The 20347-nt window shown below is 36.8% G+C and overlaps 2 protein-coding genes and 1 pseudogene across 3 annotated transcripts; all 3 read left to right on the top strand.

Annotated features, from left to right (window-relative positions):
* The first annotated feature begins 1702 nt into the window (after positions 1 to 1702).
* On the top strand, positions 1703 to 6349 carry LOC107678593 (toll-like receptor 4). Of its 2 annotated transcripts, XM_016473924.1 has the most exons (3): positions 3666 to 3737; positions 3848 to 4014; positions 4093 to 6349. In XM_016473924.1, exons 1-3 carry the CDS (start codon positions 3669 to 3671, stop codon positions 6308 to 6310), a joined length of 2454 nt encoding a protein of 817 aa, XP_016329410.1. In that variant the 5' UTR covers positions 3666 to 3668; the 3' UTR covers positions 6311 to 6349. The 2 variants fall into 2 exon arrangements, with proteins under 2 accessions (XP_016329411.1, XP_016329410.1); XM_016473925.1 differs by lacking the exons at positions 3666 to 3737; positions 3848 to 4014 and adding an exon at positions 1703 to 1765 and having other exon boundaries at positions 5794 to 6349.
* Positions 6350 to 6733: 384 nt separating this feature from the next.
* LOC107678592 (toll-like receptor 4) lies at positions 6734 to 9815 on the top strand. Its single transcript, XM_016473923.1, has 3 exons — positions 6734 to 6820; positions 7350 to 7516; positions 7607 to 9815. Exons 1-3 carry the CDS (start codon positions 6734 to 6736, stop codon positions 9813 to 9815), a joined length of 2463 nt encoding a protein of 820 aa, XP_016329409.1.
* A 2557-nt stretch (positions 9816 to 12372) lies between these two features.
* On the top strand, positions 12373 to 16989 carry LOC107678521 (tripartite motif-containing protein 16-like; annotated as a pseudogene).
* Positions 16990 to 20347: the final 3358 nt, after the last annotated feature.

Genomic DNA, 20347 nt, shown 5'->3' with positions numbered 1-20347 from the left:
TCTACAATGTGAAGAATTTGACTACTTTGATTCTCACTGGAAACCCTATTACATACTTTGGACCTGGATGCTTGAATTCTTTACATAATCTACAAAGACTAGTTCTTGTGGATACTGGTCTCTCATCCTACATACAGCTTCAAATGAATAACCTAACCAAGCTGCAGGAGCTTAGAATCGGGACAAATAACATCCAGTCCGGGTCTCCTTAAAAGCACCTTAAGAGACTTAAGTTTACTTGATCTACATGCCAATAATATATCCATCATCAAAACTGATCACACTGCTGTGTTGCGAGAGATCAGCAGAAACATGACTTTGATTCTTGTGTGATAATTCTTGTGTATCCCTCAGAGAGTTTGTCAGTATAGCTTTCCAGTTATTTCACAACAGCTTTGACCTGATAATTGTGTGTAGTGGCTTTCCTATAAGCCAGGACAAGGTGGTAAGTTGTTCTTGAGTCACAGGTTGGAATAAACAATGTCAACAGCTATGTCTGTTTCTTGACTTGATAATTTATTAAACACAACAGGAAAAAAAAAAAAAAAACATACAGTAAAACATATGAAGAAGCTATGGTAAGAACCATATGTTCCCGCCACCCGTACCTGTCTAATACAACTTCAAGGGAAGGTTAATATCACTTGATGTGAACAAGTGACCTACACTTACTCACCGGAGTGCACATCGCCCTAGTGATGAAATAATCTTTACATTTTGGGTCCTACAGTTATTTTGATGAAATAATCTGGTGCCTCAGTTTTCAACTATGAATTAAAAGAAGAATTTAATTGCTTTTTATGTTGTATTCAACCATTTCTGGCAAAGATGCCATTGTTAGTTGTAGATACTGCAAACAATGGGCTTTTCTGCTGTTCTTGTTAATATATCTCAGAACTTCCCTTTTGAAACATGCAACAACTTACAACAATAGTGCAAACAGATTTATGTCATGCATTTCTTCCATGCTGACTAACGTGGTTTGTCCTTGGTTGGGAGTTTTCCATACAAGATTTTGCACATGATCTTTTCTTAGAATGATTGCAGCACGAGAAAATTCCTTTGCTGAATCTTAATTATTTTGCATGTTGGAAAAATATTTAATTCGGAATCTTACATCCTCGTCTGTTTCACTGGCTCAGTGCTATAAGCAAATTGGCAGGTCAGAGTTCGCCAAACGGAAACCGATCTCTTATTCCGGCCCTGCTTTCCTGTGAGAAGTATAAAAGTTGCACACACACACTCTAGGCTACATTCCAGTCTGTTTTTTTATACCCTTCACTCGCAAACTTCCCTCCGTCTCGTTTACACGGATGTACGTCAATGATTTTCATGAGTGCCCACTTCTGGCAGAACCCTTGGAATGAGCTGAACTGGAACGTCCTAAGCCCTTGATCACTTGATTAGAATCAGCTATGGAGTTGGTTTATTGTTTACATTTTTTCCCTTATGAATTTGTTTGGTGCAGCATTCTATATGTATATAGGTATGTTTGGGCTGTTATAAATGTTTTAAAAAATCATTTATATATTATAGAGGTTCAAAATGACGGTGGGGATTCCCCCGAGGGTAAGTGCTTAGGGAAGTTCGCGAGTGCGTGTCTAAAAGTGGAGTGGAACGCAGCCAAGGTCTCTCTCGTTTTCTCGTCATACAAACGCAACTAGAGTAGGTAATTGGCGTCATCTTGCGTCTCACAGTGTTAAAATTCAGACGACCGTCAGAAGACTTCAGTATTGCTGTTTGATGAGAGGTATCGTTAAAAGATGTAAGTCATTTGATACTTGGAGGCTCTGTCTCCAGTTAAAGCAAAAGCAAAAGCAAAAAAAAAAACCTGCTTAGATTAACAAGAAAGAAAAGCTGGTAAGAAACAGAGACACAAAAATCGAAATGAGGGAGAACTTAAAATAGAAGACAAGCAACTTGAATTACGACCTCTAATACAATGTTAAGCTTCAGGTTTATCTAAAAAAACTAAACTTAAATCAGTAGTTCACATGTAGGCCTATTTGTTAACTTACTTAGTATGAAATAATTAGAATGTTCTAAAGTCATTCGGTCATTATCGCAAAATGAATTCCAAATCAGGCTGATAAGGCTGTCTGGTAGCCTAATGACCGATCGACTGACTGTACATTATCCTTTAAGTCGCTCATTGTCACTCTTTTCAGTTTAAACATGTCTTCTCTCTGTGCAAATTATAATGATAGGCAAACTTAGTGCTGCTTGTTTGGGAAAAAATAAGGACTGAATTCATGCTATGAAGTTAATTTTGTTTAAAAGATGTGCACAATTTCCTTTGATTATTGTATGACTAATTTATCCAATCAATGCAATTTACAGTGCATCTGAATATACTGTATCATAGTATTGAAAATGAAAATTAATTGTATTTATTAATGTTTTTTTTATTACACGGCTCTGTGGAATACTTGATTCTGATTGGTCAGTCCCGACATTCCGATGTATGTTATCCCTCGATAACAACCGGTAAAAGCCGATAACACAGGCTCATCCGGGTAACTGTAGTCGGCGCTATATTCTTGCTTTAAGGAACACCCTGATCACCCTGTCGGGGGTTATTCTGTGATAACAACCAGCTGGATGTACAGTACATTATCCCTTACATACCTCGGGTCTCTGAGACCCAGAATATAAGTAATTTTTCATGAAGGGTGTTGGAGCCATGCTATCAAGTTAAGATGTAGTGTTGAAACAGTGAAAAATGATATAGTAATGATAAATGTGATAACGCTGAGGACTTCTGTTGGTCAAAAACGTATGTAAATGCAGTGGGCCAGTGGCAAGACTCAAGCAGCTACAATAATGCTTTTGACAATATAACAGTATTGTTTGTTGTAAATGAAGTCTATGTTCATACTAATACAATACTTAAGTTTTATCTGTATAGTCAAAATTCTTTTTTAGCATTTATATGGCTATAGCATCCATGAAAAAAACATTGGTGTACAAAATGACAATACTGCCACTATGGGACATAAACCTGCAACCTTTCACTTCATCCAGCCCAAACTTGTCTGCTCCAATCTGATTGTAAGCCTACCTAATTAAACACTGGCTCGAGATCAGTTTTAGCCACACAGCTCAAACTGGTTTAGATATGGTATCAACTCTTCTTAGCGTCAAAGCATGAGAATGTCGATTGTTAATTTAGTTGTTAATTTTATTGCTTAATGGAACATATTTTGTCTTGTTGGAAGGAGTTATTTTGCAATGGTAGTGTTAAGTGATAGTGTATCCACCTTGTTCTTCAACGCGGAAGTAAGCCAATGGGCAAGACTTCCGGTTCATTAGCTGCTATAATAAATAACGAGAAGAATAACAACGTGCAGTAAATGGTAAAACTGTTTGCACTACAAACCAGTGTGTTCATAATTAAGATAATACATAAAAATAATATGCTTAATATGTTTTTTTTTTACATTTATATTATGTATAATTGTAGCGGAAATGAGATTTTGTATTACAATTCATCTATTCAGAAAGGTACTTCTTCATTCAAGATCTACGAAATTAAGCACAAGCCTACTTCCCTGACATCCTTTTGCCCATAGTTCCCCATTGTTGAAAACCATGGCATTTGTTCCTCATAATTAATGACCTCTACCAAGGCTGGATCACATTTTTATGACCGGTTGAGATCACTCAAGATGAATTTCTTCACTGTAAGTGCTTTCATTATTTATTTTTCCATTAGTGCTGGAGAATCATGTACAAAAGTAAGTTGTTGTTTTTTTTTCCATTGAAATCTGTGTTATTCATAACTGTTTTTTTTTTTTATTACTGTTGTGAAATTTGAGAATTTCCATTAGTTAATTCATTCATTTAGATTACTGAGAATCATCACTACTCATGCATGGGAAGAAACCTCAGCTGTATACCACCCAGTATTCCTTCCTTCATTCAAACTCTGGATTTCAGTTTTAATGTTCTGAAACACTTGCAGAAGACTGTTTTCCCAGTTTTGTCTTTTCTACGAGTCCTTGATCTGTCAAGGTAAGCAATACTGTTACCATCTAAATATGTTGTGTAATGTGTTGCTCTATAAATTATATTAAATGTATTTGTTTTCAGATGCCAAATCGAGCACATTGAAAATGATACTTTCTACAATGTGAAGAATTTGGCTACTTTGATTCTCACTGGAAACCCTATTACATACTTTGGACCTGGAGGCTTGAATTCTTTACATAATCTACAAAGACTAGTTCTTGTGGATACTGGTCTCTCATCCTTACAGCTTCAAATGAATAACCTAACCAAGCTGCAGGAGCTTAGAGTCGGGACAAATAACATCCAGTCTATGTCTCTCCCTTCATTCATGAGCAACTTCAATGACTTCAGTTTACTCGATCTACATGCCAATAATATATCCATCATCAAAACTGATCACACTGCTGTGTTGCGAGAGATCGGCAGAAACATGACTTTGATTCTCTCTATGAATCCGTTATTATACATTGAACCAGGAGCTTTCAAAGACATTTATCTCAGAGAAATGGACATCCGATCTGCCTTTGTTTCATCTGCTGCTCAGAAAGTTGGTCTTAAAGCTCTATATGGTCTTAATGTCAAAAGGCTAATGTTTGGAAAGTACAAGTGTGATTACAAGATTATGTCATCGGATGCAAACTATTTAGATGGTCTTTGCTTTATTAATTTTCATGAGGTATATTATTACATGAAAGAAAGGCATGATGTGCCAGTTAATATCTTTCGCTGTATGATAAACGCCACAATTTTAGCTGCGAAGGGTGGGATAATTCGTGAAATAGCAAATGTGCCATTTCATGAAATCAAGGAGCTGTATTTGATTTCCAATCAATTAGATACTGTGCCAGGTAAGCAACTTTCACATCTCCATACTTTAGAAAAACTAGTATTTACAGACAATGTTGCAACCCAAATTCCAGACTTCATAGACATGCCTAAGCTTCAGTATGTGGATCTGAGTTCAAACCAAATTACATCAACATCATGCTGCTCATTTTTTTCTGGGACCCCTCAATTGAGGTATTTAAATTTGAGTCTAAATCCACAAATCGCTCTTTCTGTAAGACCATTTGATGGACTTGATTCCCTTGAGATTCTAGATTTCCATCATACAAGGGTTGTAGGTATGGAATACTTTTCGCTTTTCTCTAACTTAAAGTATTTGAGGTATTTGGATGTTTCTTATTCAAGTATCATCTTTGTTAACATATATTGCTTTTATGGGATGAGTAATCTTAAAATTCTTAAAATGGCCGGCAATAATTTTCAGGGTGATGTAGCAAGATATTTATTTAAAAATCTCACTTTTCTAGAGCACCTTGACATGTCGTATTGTCGTGTGGTAGAGTTACATCCAAGCTCATTCAAAAATCTTCAAAGGCTTAGACTTTTGAATTTCAGAGGTAACCATTTAATGACAATAGATTATCTGGCCCTCCCAAACCTGAAACAATTAACATCCCTTTATGTCGATAAAAACGGCATTACTAGCATCCCACTTCATGTTCTCCAAAATTTGCCCACAAACCTTTCAGATTTTGATTTGTCCTCTAACCCCATCGATTGCTCTTGCTCCCAGACAGATTTTATTTCGTGGATTATCCAAAATCAGAACATTTTGAAGCAACCGGAAAATATTTTCTGTAAAACCATTTCATTAAGCTCAGATTTTAGAGCAACAGACTTTGACATTGACAGCTGTGTGCACAAGAAAAGACTCACAATTGTTTTATCGGTATGTTTTGTTACAGTAGTAGTTATTTTATCACTCTTGGTTTATAGGTTCCAGTTTTATCTTCAGTATTGCTGTATTTTACTGAGAGGCTACAGATCACCTGGACAACAAGAATGTTCCTATGATGCATTTGTGATTTTCTCCAGCTATGATGAAGTCTGGGTCATGAATGAACTGATGGAGAATCTGGAGAATGGTGTTCCACCTATTCAGCTTTGCCTGCATATGCGGGACTTTCAAGCAGGGAAGTCCATCGCCTCCAACATTATCGATGAAGGAATAATGGGCAGTCGTAAAATCATTGTGGTCGTGTCTCAACACTTCATTGATAGTGCCTGGTGTCGATTTGAGTTTGAATTAGCTCAGTCTCGCTTTATGATGGAGCGCAATGCCAACATCATCATCATCATTCTGGAAGATGTGGAAGAAAGGAAGTCTAAGAAAGTGTTTGGACTTCATAAGCATCTGAAAAAGAACACATACCTAAAATGGAGCAGAGACCCTTTGAGTAACATGAGATTCTGGATACGCCTCAGGAAAGCTATTATTGCCACAAACCACTAATTTTACATATATTGCATATATGTTTTAAATAAATAAACTTGTGCCTCATTTTCAACCACAATATTAAAGAAGAATTATTGCGTTTTATGTTGTGTTAAACCATTTTCCCAAGGCAGAGCTCCTTTGAAAAACTGCAAATAAAGGGCTTTCTATGCATCATGGGAATGCACGTTGCAAATGAATAACTTCCCTTTTAAAACAAAAAGGAGAAGTGAGAGATGTTTACACACATGCAATACTAAGACAACAGAGAAAAATCAGATTTATGTCAAATGTGATATAAATTGAAACAGCTTCACACTCACTGATGTGTGAATTTAAGTAATATTCAAGTTTGCGGTAGGATCTAGAATCTCCTGTCCAGCAGTTTGTTCTTTGTCACGTCAAGTTTTCCATCGATCTCACACAAGATCATTTCTAACAATGATCATGCCATTTGTGGAATGGATGATTTTCCTATGCTTAATCTTAATTTTGGTGAATGCTGGAAAAGGACACGAATGTACCACGGTAAGAACAGCTCATAATATAGTTCATATATATGTTTTACATGTTTTGAATACTAATTATTGAGCCTGCATAAACAAACAGTATAGTAGTATTTTGTAGTAGTGTTACTGATATTATTATAGTAAGAAAGTATTATTAACATGCAGGGCTTCTGAAATTTTGTATTAATTTGACTCATGTTCTCTTGAGATTTTTATTTTTTCAATGTCCCAGAAAACAAAATATTATAATATAAAGTATTATATTATATTATATTGTATATTAGTAATTTCCTAATTAACCTTGTTTTTCAAGGGAAGGGAAAAGGGAAATTTAATAGTATGTACAGTATATATGCACTTTTCAGAGCTTGACTTTACTCTTTATCTATCTATCTATCTATCTATCTATCTATCTATCTAATAGTAAAGTAAAAAGGCCTTGGTGTCTCTCAGACAGAACACGAAGGTTGTAAAAATAAAAAATACCAAAAGTAAGTTGAAGTAAAAAGCAAAAATGGTCATTTCCTGTGTCTTTCTTTCGTTTCTAGATAATAAAGAATATGGAGTACTCATGTTCTGGGAGAAATTTGACTCATATTCCCAGCAGTCTTCCCTTCACTGTGACGTCTCTGGATTTCAGTTTCAATTTCTTGATCTCTTTACATAAGTGTGTATTTCCTGTATTGTTGAATTTAGAAGTCTTGGATCTCACAAGGTAAATGAACAATCATGAATCATTATGTGTTATAATAAACATGTTAGCCATTTTTCAAATGTACTCACTTTTAATATTTTTGCCTTTCAGATGCCACATCAAGCACATTGAAAATGATACTTTCTACAATGTGAAGAATTTGGCTACTTTGATTCTCACTGGAAACCCTATTACATACTTTGGACCTGGAGGCTTGAATTCTTTACATAATCTACAAAGACTAGTTCTTGTGGATACTGGTCTCTCATCCTTACAGCTTCAAATGAATAACCTAACCAAGCTGCAGGAGCTTAGAGTCGGGACAAATAACGTCCAGTCTATGTCTCTCCCTTCATTCATGAGCAACTTCAAGGACTTCAGTTTACTTGATCTACATGCCAATAATATATCCATCATCAAAACTGATCACACTGCTGTGTTGCGAGAGATCGGCAGAAACATGACTTTGATTCTCTCTATGAATCCATTATTACACATTGAACCAGGAGCTTTCAAAGGCATTTATCTCAAGGAATTTCACATACAATCTGCCTTTGTTTCATTAGATGCACAAAAGGAGTGTCTAGAAGCTCTTGCTGGTCTTAGTGTGGATAAGTTGTTCATTGGTAGTTACAGAATGCAGTGGAAAGTCAAGGTGTCAGATGCGAGTTATCTTGATGGTCTTTGCTCAGTTAATTTCAATGAAATATATTTTGTTCTGAAAGAATGGTCTGACTCTGAAATGCACTTGTTCCGCTGTATGATCAATGCCACAAAAATCACAGTGAAAAGAGGATATTTCAAAAGCATGGAATATATTCCATTTCACCGTCTTAAGGAGCTGTATTTAGGCCCCACTTTATTATCTGTTGTACCATTGATTTCACACATACCTAGCTTAGAAAAACTAGTGGTGAAGAATAATATGCCCATGACCTTTAATGGTATCACTGATTTGCCTCTTCTTCAGTTTGTAGATTTGAGTGGAAACTTTTTGATTATGAAGGACTGCTGTTCCCAATTTTTTCAAAGGACACCAAATATTCGTTACATGAATTTTAGTCGAAACTCGGAGATAGGGATGACCGATAAACCATTTTCTGGATTAGACTTGCTTGAAGTATTGGACCTCCATCGTACAAAACTAGTCCTAGTTTTTTACTTTGGATTTTTACATGGTCTGAAAAATTTAAAGTATTTGGATATTTCTTACACAAGTATTACTTTCACAAGACAAATGTTTTTTCAGAACTTGAACAATTTGACTGTGCTTAAAATAGCGGGAAACAGTTTTCATGGTGATGCATTGACCTATCTCTTACAAAATCTAACAGGCTTGGAGGTTCTTGATATCTCACACTGTGGCATTGAAAAAATCTCCAGGAGAACTTTTATTGGCACACAGAAAATACGGCATTTATGTTTAAGTCGAAACAAGTTGATGATTTTGGATTTTCTGGCCCAACCAGAGCTGAATCCTCTTATATCACTTTATGTCGATAAAAACAGCATTACTAGCATCCCACTTCAAGTTCTCCAAAATTTGCCCACAAACCTTTCAGATTTTGATTTGTCCTCTAACCCCATCGATTGCTCTTGCTCCCAGACAGATTTTATTTCGTGGATTATCCAAAATCAGAACATTTTGAAGCAACCGGAAAATATTTTCTGTAAAACCATTTCACTAAGCTCAGATTTTAGAGCAACAGACTTTGACACTGACAGCTGTGTGCACAAGAAAAGACTCACAATGGTTTTATCGATATGTTTTGTTACAATAGTAGTTCTTTTATCACTCTTGGTTTATAGGTTCCAGTTTTATCTTCAGTATTGCTGTATTTTACTGAGAGGCTACAGGTCACCTGGACAACAAGAATGTTCCTATGATGCATTTGTGATTTTCTCCAGCTATGATGAAGTCTGGGTCATGAATGAACTGATGGAGAATCTGGAGAATGGTGTTCCACCTATTCAGCTTTGCCTGCATATGCGGGACTTTCAAGCAGGGAAGTCCATCGCCTCCAACATTATCGATGAAGGAATAATGGGCAGTCGTAAAATCATTGTGGTCGTGTCTCAACACTTCATTGATAGTGCCTGGTGTCGATTTGAGTTTGAATTAGCTCAGTCTCGCTTTATGATGGAGCGCAATGCCAACATCATCATCATCATTCTGGAAGATGTGGAAGAAAGGAAGTCTAAGAAAGTGTTTGGACTTCATAAGCATCTGAAAAAGAACACGTACCTAAAGTGGAGCAGAGACCCTTTGAGTAACATGAGATTCTGGATACGCCTCAGGAAAGCTATTTTAGATCATTAATCTAAGCAAATATGTATGTGAATGTGTGTAATGTGAAATCAAATAAACTGATGCTTCAATTTAAACAAATAATGTAAATAATGTTTTGTTTTATAGTCAGTCATTTTTCACAAGACAAACTGTCTGTAATGTTCCATTTGTTGTGGATACTGCACACAGAGGGCTTTCAGCTCCTCTTGGCATGCACTTCTGTCTTGAAACAAAGGTGAGAAGTGAAAGTTGCATGCACACATGAATAATTGAGAATACAGTCTGAACAAAACTATATTAAACACTATTGTTATTTTGTGGTCAAATAAATTCAAGCCTAACTTCTCATAAAAGTGTTACTGGAAACACTGATGTGTGGATTTATTAAGTAATGTTCTATAAATAGCAGCAGAAAAGTTCCTCCTTTAGTGCATGATGACTCTGTGACTGAATTTCCAACCTTTGGACTGTAGTTTGCTCTTTTTCACTTGATTACGCATTAGGAGTTTCACAGCTCGCTCGCTCTCGCTCTCTCTCGCTCTTTCTCGCTCTCTCTGAAAATAGATAATAGCTCATATGAAATGTAAATAGAAATATTTATTTATTTATTTACATTTTTGGGCTTTCAGATGTCATGTACATTATATTGATCATATGATGATACTTAAAGAATAATGTGAAGAATTTACTTTGATTCTCACCTGTTACACATTTTAGACTTGGATGCTTACATTTTGTGTAAATTAAATTTTTTTTCCGAGCTTTGATGTAGATATGCAAATATATAATTTTTTTTTTAATTAAAAAAAATATACTTTTAAGCTGTTGCATGTGGACATTAATTGAAGTGTACATTTTTTCGGTTGTGCAACACAGTTTATATAGAGAAATCATGTTTTCATTAATCGGCAGAGGAAACTTACACAACATTAACTTTTTTGAACCGGACATTATAAACACAAAACACCCCCCAACAAGCAGATCTATCGCCAAGACATATGTAGTGTTGCTGCTCCAAAGAGCCATGTGAACCGCATGTATTACTATCTATATGTGTCTGGGCTACCACGCAGACCGGCTTAACGCTAGTGGCCTATGACTATGCGGGCCTTGGCTACCACGCCGACCGGCTTAACACTAGTGGCCTATGACTATGTGAGCCTGGGCTACCACGCCAACTGGCTTAACTCTAATAAGACGCGCACTATGTGTAATGTTTAATTAAGAAAATGGATATACATTGCAATCCGATAGATAAGACCCCAGCACCCACCTGAGCAAATATCATAATTTAGTCATTTGATAACTGCTGTTACTTTCTCCACTTCATCAGTCCCAGCGGCAGCGTAACAGCTTGTTAATTCATGTTCGTGCAATGATGAGATGGACAAAGTTAGCCGATGCATGGCATTTTACTCTCTCGTGCACATAAAAGTTGTCAAAGTTACAGTGCACAAAAAACCCTGGGAGGACTGACCTGAATGAACTGAAATAAAAGCAGAATATAAAATGTTCTTTCTCTGTTTTCTGAATTACACAGCACAGCGAGAGCACACGTCGCACGAGCACATTTCTCCGAACTACACTACCCATAATGCATTTCACTCGGAGTCGGAACTAACTGTTACAGCCGTAGATAGTAATCTTTAGCATCTCCCGCAACACAACTGCGATAAGCATGTGCTTCTGACACTTCGTGTAACTGAAATCAACCACACACACTCATCACAATGAAAACATCGACCTTAGAAATAACGAACGTGAACCCTGGGATAATCGCTTATGTATATGGCGAACCCCTGTTGAAATGCATACACAAGAATGCTTATTTCATTTAACTTATTTCATGTCCGTTACTATCGGCGTGTCCTCAGAGCGATTATATATGCTCTAAACTGCGTTTTGCTCCAGCTGTATAAACACAGATGCTAAATGCTGCAGATAATATGCTTAATGTTTGCTCCTGCATACAATGCAAACTGCTAACATGACACTTAGTTTAAACTTGATTATGGTTGCTCATTTTTTAATTCAATTAGGCAGACCACGCAATACACACAGCGATATGGATTAGAAGAGCATTCACTTACCTTAGATGTTCATTTCACTGTTCTGAAGCAAGCTGCAACTGCTATGGCAAGCACTAGACATATATTTGAATGCTGAGCAGCGAGCTCATTGGCTACCTATACAGGAGAGAACCAATTCAGCTGTGCCATGTGATAATGAAGTCATTAGGTCAGATTGAGTTAGACCTATCGGACTGCGCCATCTAGAGTTTCATGCCAGAACTCTGTATTTACAGCTGAAACCGCAGACTTTTACTTCTCCTTATGGTTCACCGTCAACACAATGGCCTTGTGTGTGTAACAGGTGTTTACAATGTTTATGTTACAAGATTTACATATTTGCTTTTCTCTTTGTTCTGACATCAGCTGTCACACCTATTCAGGAGGTGTCAGCCTAACCTGGTAAACTGGTTTATCACACATGCTTCACATTCCTCTATATAATGGATGTGTCAGTACAGTTTCATTGAAACTACATTTTACCGCTTGTCTTTGGATTATGCCAATAGAGTTTAAACATGTCTCGGGGCAGTACAGCAAACCAAAGCCGTTACAGCACTCTGGAGAAACCCCGGCGGTCTGGAAGATACAGCAGCTCCAGCAGCTGGAACAGCTCTAGAGAAGTGCTGTGTGATTTTTGTCTGGCTAAGAAGAACAAGGCAGTGAAGTCGTGTCTTACGTGCTTAACCTCATTTTGTGAGACACATCTCCAGGCTCATTATGAGTATCCAGCTCTCATGAAACACAAACTGGTGGTGGCAACAGGGCAACTGCGTTAGAAGATCTGTGCGGAACATGATAAACTCTTGGAGGTTTTCTGCCGTTCTGACCTAGCATGCGTTTGTGTTTTGTGTATCATGGAGGAACACAAAAAACATGATATTGTTTCAGCAGCTGCTGAAAGGACAGAAAAGCAGGTGAGCTTGTCAGCAGAGAGAACATTGACTGCCATGAAGAATGCTATTCAGTGCAACTAAATCACAATCGTTAATAAATTCAGTGCTTTCACACAGTGAGAAGACTAACCGATCAATGTCTCACCAATGTGAATTTTTTTTTTCAACAGAAACAGCTTGGGGCTAAACTGATGGCTTCACGGCAGAAAATTGAAGAAAGAATAAAGAAATGGCAAGATCTCAGGCAGTCAGTGGCCTCCCTAAAAGTGAGGATTTTAGAAAATGATTTGGAAGAATTTTCTGTTCATATCTGTTACTTAATCGCTCAAGTTAAATAAACTGATGCTACAGTAAGTTTCATTTGTTGTAATTAGTTAATGCATTAGGTCAGTATGAAGGTAAAATGACGTCAAAAAGATTTGCATACGCAGGGTATACATGAATTACACTTACGAATAACAGTAAAATGCTGCAAATCATTTTTTCTTGTGCTTGAAACGCGATTTACACCTTTACAAAGCTTCTCTTGCGCATGCAAATTTAATTTACGCTTACAGTCTTATGTACACTTCCACAAATATTACCCTGCGTATGCAAATTTTTTTGACGTCATTCTACCTTCATAGGTCAGGGTTTTCCCAAACTGTTGGTTTGTGAGGGAATGCAGGGACTTTGTGAGTTAATGAAATGCTAATAATTAATTAAATCATAAAAATGTAATTTTAAAATAAAACCATCAAAATAGAGCCTTTACTAACAAAAAAGAAAAGAAAGAACTATTAGATTTGTTTACCTGTATGTCATTTGACCATTAAACGACATTGAGAACTGTGAACAAATGTGTTGATGCAAATGTGTTGTTCAATTATTGAAATACTACCTTATAATCTCAGGTGATTCTTCAAGTAAACATTTCTGTTCTGTTGAAAAACAAAATTGGGAATCCCTGCACCTATCCTAATGCCTTTTTAACATTTTAGGATGTACAAATGAACATTAATGAAAGTATCATGAATAAACATGAATAGGTTTATAAATTAAATGATTGTTACATACAGTAAAATTGTTAGTTCATGATATTTAATCTTTATTGGCATCAGTGATTCCATATGGAATATTTAACATCCATGGAAACTTTCCATTTCACAAAAGGTTCTTTATAGTGGAAAAAGGTTCTTTAGATTATTAAAATGTTCTAATAAATGGCTCTTCTAAGAGCTGTTCACTAAAAGGTTCTTTAGGGAACCCCAAAAGGTTCTTGGCTATGGCATCACTGCAAAGTGTTAAATTAGCTCACTATGCTTCTTGCTTACCAGTTCATTAAATATTAGAATGGTGCACTGCATCTGTTCCATCTCTTAAATGTGAGGTAACATTTGACTGGTAAATCTCTGGTAATCTCATCCATGGTATTTTTCTCATTATAGCATTCATCTCAGAATGTACTGGATGAAAATGAGCGTATTTTCGCTGAACTGCTGCAGGCACTAGAAAGGAGGCATGAAGAAGTGAAGGAGATGATCCGAGCCCAGGAAACCCTTCTGCTGACACGTGCAGAGGGACACCTGGCCAGGCTGAAGGAGGAGATTACATTACTGAGAAAGAAACACAGGCAAGCTGACTTGGAGCAGCTGTCCCAATCCGACGATCATATCCATTTCTTACAGGTATTGTTAAAAACGTGCTGTGGCCCATAAAGCATTTGCATTTTCACTAAACAGTTCCCTACAGATAAAATAGCACATCTGCTTATTTTCCCCCAGAGCTGGCAGTCTCTTTCTGCTCCTTCTGGATATGAAGACTTGTCCAAGGTGACATTAGCCCCTCATCACAATTTTGACAATGCAAAGAAAGCCATCTTTGACCTGAAAATGCAATTAGAAGACATAAGCAAAGAGGAACTGAACAAAATCTCATCAGCAGGTACTCAAAACCCTCTATTACAAATACATAAATAAAAACAATAATAATGTGAAATATTTCTACAATTTAATATGACTGTTTTCTATTTTAATATATTTTAAAATAAAATGTATTTCTGTGATGCCAAAGCTGAATTTTCAGTATCATTACTCCAGTCTTCAGTGTCACGATCTTTTAGAAATCATTCTAATATGCTGATTTGCTGTTCAAAACCATTTCATTATTATCAGTGTTGAAAACTGTTAATTATTAACAGTTAATATTTTGTGGAAACCATGATATACTTTTTTTTAATTATTTGATTAATTATTAGATGAACAATAAGTTAAAAAGAACTGCATTTGTTTGAAATAGAAATCTTTATGTCTTTACTGTCTTTTTTGATCAGTCTAATGTATCGTTGCTAAATAAAAGTGTTAATGAATGTTTTTAATAAATCTTACTGACCCCAAACTCTTGAAATGTAGTGTATATATTGTATAATATGTTTACACATACATGTTTTTCATCTGCAGTGAAAGAGGTTGAAATGCTCCAGACTCTGGATCCCCTGCAAAAAGGGAGGAGTTCTTAGAATGTAAATTTAAATTACCGTATTGGCCCGAATATATGACCCCCCTTTTTCCAGATGTACCTTTTGGAAAAAGGCTTTTTAAAAAACAAATCTTGTTTTTCTCAGTAAAACACATTTTGTCTTCAATTATGTTCATATTGCATATTTTTCCTATTTTAATTTTTGTTTTGAAAGTATGGTAAAAACTGGTAAAATGTACCAACAATCACATTTAAAAAATATACACTTTTTGATATACCATTAAAAAAAAAAAAAAAAACAGGTAGCCCATCTGAATTAGGACATTTAGGCTATCCATCTAATAGTATCCTACCAAAATCTTATTAACAGTAGAAGTTAAATCTTACTGTAGTCTTCAAATCTGGGTACTGTCTTACGTTTTAAAATCACAAAGGGAGTTTGGTCCCATCAGGCTAACGTGACAGTCAGGACTCATGCAGCTGGAAGGTTTTCTTTTTCTTTTGTTTTTACTCGCGATCTTTACAACACGCATTACATTACGTATTTCATGGCACACTCGTTTTATGCGTATTTGGCACCACCTATTGTTGTGGGTGTATTATTGACATGTCAAAGTCTAGACCCTGAATATAAGACGACCGCGTTTTTTCAGATGTATTTCCAAGAAAAAAACATCGTCATATATTCGGGTCAATATGGTAATTTCGGTCATGACAACTCTCGGAGGGATTGGCATGGTAATGTACATGACAATGTTAATGTATTTGGTCTTGGCGGAATATATCTGCTACGCTGCTGCTGCTGCGGCAGAGCAAGTACCGAGACTTGCTACTCCCAATACATCCACAGCATGCTGCTGTAAGCATGAAAGAAATACTGCTGCTGCACATATAACACATATGAATAACCCCCATATAGCATACATGAATCACCCCGTAGCAGATCTATACAGGTGGAGCTGGGGAAGGTGGAGGGTTTCTGAAGTGCGCTGCAAACTGCTACAGCAAATAAAAGCCAGGTATTTGAATATTGAGCAGTAAGCTCATTGACTATCGATACAGGAGAGAACCAATCAGCTGCCATGTGACAATGATGACGCCAGGTCAGATTGAGCTAGACATATCGGACTGCGCCATCTAGAGCTTCATGCCAGAACTCTGCCTGTATATGCCTGTATATAATCAATAGTGAGACAGTCATTTTATATAAATACATTTTTTATGTTGATTAATTTAATAACACCACTTCTCAATCTAGATTCCTGTCAGTTCTCAATGGATCCTTCAACAGCCCACCCAAACCTGCACCTGTCAGACAGAAACACAGTGGTGCGGATGAGCAATGAGCCAAAGTCGTACCCGGAGCATCCCGATCACTTCGAATACTGGCAGCAGGTGCTGTGTAAGGAGGGGCTGGCTGGCGGTCGCTACTACTGGGAAGTGGACTGGAGTGGCACAGAAATAGACATCGCTGTGACTTACAGGGGGATTCAGAGAAAAGGAAATGACAACGCTGGCAGCTTTGGGGGGAATGACAAATCTTGGAGTTTGTGCTGCTCTGAATCCAAGTACTATTTTGTACATAACAGCAAAAGAACAACTATACTACCTGTCCCCAGTTCTTCCAGGATAGGGGTGTATGTAGATTACGAGGCTGGAACAGTGGCATTTTACAGTGTGTCTGACACAATGAAGCTCTTGCACAAGGTTCAAGCTAAATTTACTGAGCCCCTTTACCCTGGCCTTGGAGTCTGGGGATACGGGACTACAGTACGACTGTAAATATAGAGTAAAATGGTTGGTTGATCAGAATGTGGTTCTTCCATATTTATCATATCTTTTTTTTTATCCTTTTAGTAAATTCAGTGTGAACAGGAAGTGAGTTACTTTCCTTCCCTTTTTGGGCATCTAAAATATGAACCACTGACACTCATTCTGATGTATGGGCCTATATATCATATAAACATCACTTTTCACTATCAGCAGTGGGTGATCTTAAAAATAGTAAAACACTGAACACTGAATGCATAAATTAGCTCATTGATTTTATTTACTTGGTTGTCTCTTGGTTCAAAATACTCTAGAGCAGGGGTGCCCAAACTCGGTCCTGGAGGGCCGGTGTCCTGCAGAGTTTAGCTCCAACTTGCCTCAACACACCTGCTGGTAAGTTTCTAGTATGCCTATAAGAGCTTGATTAGCTGGTTCAGGTGTGTTTAATTGGGATTGGAGCTGGTCCTGAAATGGGTGTCAGATAAGGGAGACATACAAAATTTGCACTGTTGGGGGGCGCTCAGGACCAGGGTTGAGAAACACTGCTCTAGACCAACACTCTGACCCTCATCAGAAACACAGACACTGGGTATATTTTGTGTGCTATGTTACACAAAAAAGTAAGAATTCTAGACATAACTACATGACTCTTTGTAATGGCCTTCTGTTTTTATTCAAAAGACATCCACTAGACGGAGCCATTCCAATGTTTTTGAAAGTGAGAGATTTTTAATGCTCTTTTCTTAATAAAACCGAGGTAAGCAACTCTTGTGTTTTGTTTTGTGTATTGTGTTTTATTAAGCATTTCCACATTTTAAAATGTATTACAATAACCGATATGACTAAGTCATCATTGTCAAGCTTAAGAAATATTTATATGCTCAAATGAGACAAGCATTTCACAATCAATATCTACATTCACAAGTCTGACTCACATCACTCATTCTTTTGACCACATGCTCTTATCCATGAATATTATTTTCATCATTTGCACATAGCGTCAACTTGTTACGTCAGAACATCAAAAGAACAAAGAAAGAAGAAACACTGATTAGGCTTGCTATTATGCGGCGGTGGATTGAGGTACTGTCTCAGCATAGAACAGCTGTGAAATCGTGTTTTCTTCAGATTGGTTGTTGCTATGACAAATTGTAGAAATAAAAACTGTATTTAATTACAGACCATATTTATTGTTGAGGTTTGTTTGGCTGTTGTGTGGACAGAATACGTTTTGGTAACAGCTATTCTGAAAATCTGACCAACCCTGCAGTAGGATGATAGTGTCAGCTGTGATGCTTGTCTGATAAAAAATGCTTTTTAGACAAGATGCAAGCAATGCATTGAACATTACACCACCAGTAGCACATCTAATCAGAGGGGAACTCCTATCAGAATGTACTAAAACTCTAATATAAGTACATGATGCATAGCATATCTTGTCTAGCAGAACAAAACATAGGGATGTACAACCACTTTAGCAGCTTTTCAAGACATACATATTATAATGATAATCATAATCATATGTTCATTCAAGATTGTTTAGCTAACCTATTCTATCACTTGTAATGGTTTACTACAGAGGTAGCTCAGCTTTGATGCAATGATGTCTGAGGCCTAAAAAAAAAGTATTGCACACATTGCCCAGTTTTTCAAGACATCATCCGGTCAGGTCAACATAGTTTCCTCTAAACAGAAACCTTCTGGTGTAAAATAAGTTTGAAAGGAAAATAAGCAGTTTCTGACTTGAAGATGACAAGATGACAAGCAGTTGATCATTATTATTCAAGACACTGGTCAAAGTGAAAACACTTACATTTTGCATTCTTTCCTATTCCTTTAATGCAAATTTTTTAAAATTATTATTACAAATTATATTATCAGCATAACAATTTGAGTGGAAAGTTGAATTTTAGTTAACATTAAGTAACATGAATCACATTTGAAGATGGCTGAAAGTGTCAGGGACGTGTATTATCACAGATGATAATTAAGAACTGCCAAATCAATTATCAGTAACTTAATTAGATAATTTTCAGCAAGTACGTCATGACTCATGACATAACGTCAAATTATCACTTCAAGCTACATATCTCACATAATGTACAATGGCTTCTCCATCAAACAAAGACTATAACTGTACATATTAAATGTAATGAATTAGTCTGCTTCAACAACTAAAGTACACGTGGGCCTTAGGAAGGATCAATAAACCACATGTTGATTTAAATGTTATTTATTAGGCTTTTTATGAACCATGATTAAAATGTTTAGAAATTAGAATGATAATATCTATAATAAAATAATTTAATAAACATCAACTAAACAACATAAAATGCAACGTAAAACACCTTATGTACATAATATATTATAAAAAATAAAAATAAAAGCTTAATGGGATAGTTCACCCAAAAATGAAAATTTGATGTTTATCTGCTTACCCCCAGGGCATCCAAGATGTAGGTGACTTTGTTTCTTCAATAGAACACATATGATGATTTTTAACTCCAGCTGTTGCAGTCTATCAGTCGTATAATGCATGGCAATGGTAACAAAATCTATGAGAGTAAAAAAAACATGCACAGACAAATCCAAATTAAACCCTGCGACTCGTGACGACACATTGATGTCCTAAGACACGAAACGATCAGTTTGTGCCAGAAACCGAACAGTATTTATATCATTTTTTACCTCTAATACACCACTATGTCCAACTGTCTTTGGGCGCGCGCACGGCATCCGGTGCGTGAGGTGTGTACGCGCTCTGGCGTAGTTTATGCAAGCGCCGGAAGTGATCTCTTGCGTGTATATGTCACTCATTGTTTACACAGTACACAAACATTGTAGGTACGACAGCTAATCAAAATGGTACTTACTTGCACTTATCCGGATTGTTCAAACCGACTTAAAACTAAAAGATTACGTTCTCTCGCGCGAACTCATTCGGGAGTGGTGACTTTCCACGTATTCCCAACTTCTGAGCCTGCTCGCCTGAAGTTATGGTTGATTGCTCTTCGGCTAGATATCAACACACCCATTAACGTAAACTATGCCAGAGCGCGCCCAAAGTAACTATACACCTCACGCACCGGATGCCGTGCGCGCGCCCAAAGACAGTTGGACATAGTGGTGTATTAGAGGTAAAAAATGATATAAATACTGTTCGGTTTCTGGCACAAACTGATCGTTTCATGTCTTAGGACATCAATGTGTCGTCACGAGCCGCAGGGTTTAATTTGGATATGTCTGTGCATGTTTTTTTTACTCTCATAGATTTTGTTACCACTGCCATGCATTATACGACTGATAAACTGCAACGGTTAAAGTTAAAAATCATCAAATGTGTTCTACTGAAGAAACAAAGTCACCTACA

This window comes from Sinocyclocheilus anshuiensis, unplaced genomic scaffold (genome assembly GCF_001515605.1).
Source record: "Sinocyclocheilus anshuiensis isolate Anshui unplaced genomic scaffold, SAMN03320099.WGS_v1.1 scaffold536, whole genome shotgun sequence".
NCBI lineage: Eukaryota > Metazoa > Chordata > Actinopteri > Cypriniformes > Cyprinidae > Sinocyclocheilus > Sinocyclocheilus anshuiensis.
Note: the sequence above shows the minus strand (reverse complement) of the source record. Positions and strands in the feature narration are given on the sequence as shown.

What these genes read in the sequence shown, in the direction of transcription:
- LOC107678593 (XM_016473924.1), top strand. Translation starts at nt 3,669, where the DNA reads ATGAATTTCTTCACTGTAAGTGCTTTCATTATTTATTTTTCCATTAGT. An exon ending in CTGGAGAATCATGTACAAAA is followed by an intron (nt 3,738 to 3,847) that starts GTAAGTTGTTGT and finishes TCATTCATTTAG; the next exon opens with ATTACTGAGAATCATCACTA. An exon ending in CGAGTCCTTGATCTGTCAAG is followed by an intron (nt 4,015 to 4,092) that starts GTAAGCAATACT and finishes ATTTGTTTTCAG; the next exon opens with ATGCCAAATCGAGCACATTG.
- LOC107678592 (XM_016473923.1), top strand. Translation starts at nt 6,734, where the DNA reads ATGATCATGCCATTTGTGGAATGGATGATTTTCCTATGCTTAATCTTA. An exon ending in AAGGACACGAATGTACCACG is followed by an intron (nt 6,821 to 7,349) that starts GTAAGAACAGCT and finishes TTTCGTTTCTAG; the next exon opens with ATAATAAAGAATATGGAGTA. An exon ending in GAAGTCTTGGATCTCACAAG is followed by an intron (nt 7,517 to 7,606) that starts GTAAATGAACAA and finishes TTTGCCTTTCAG; the next exon opens with ATGCCACATCAAGCACATTG.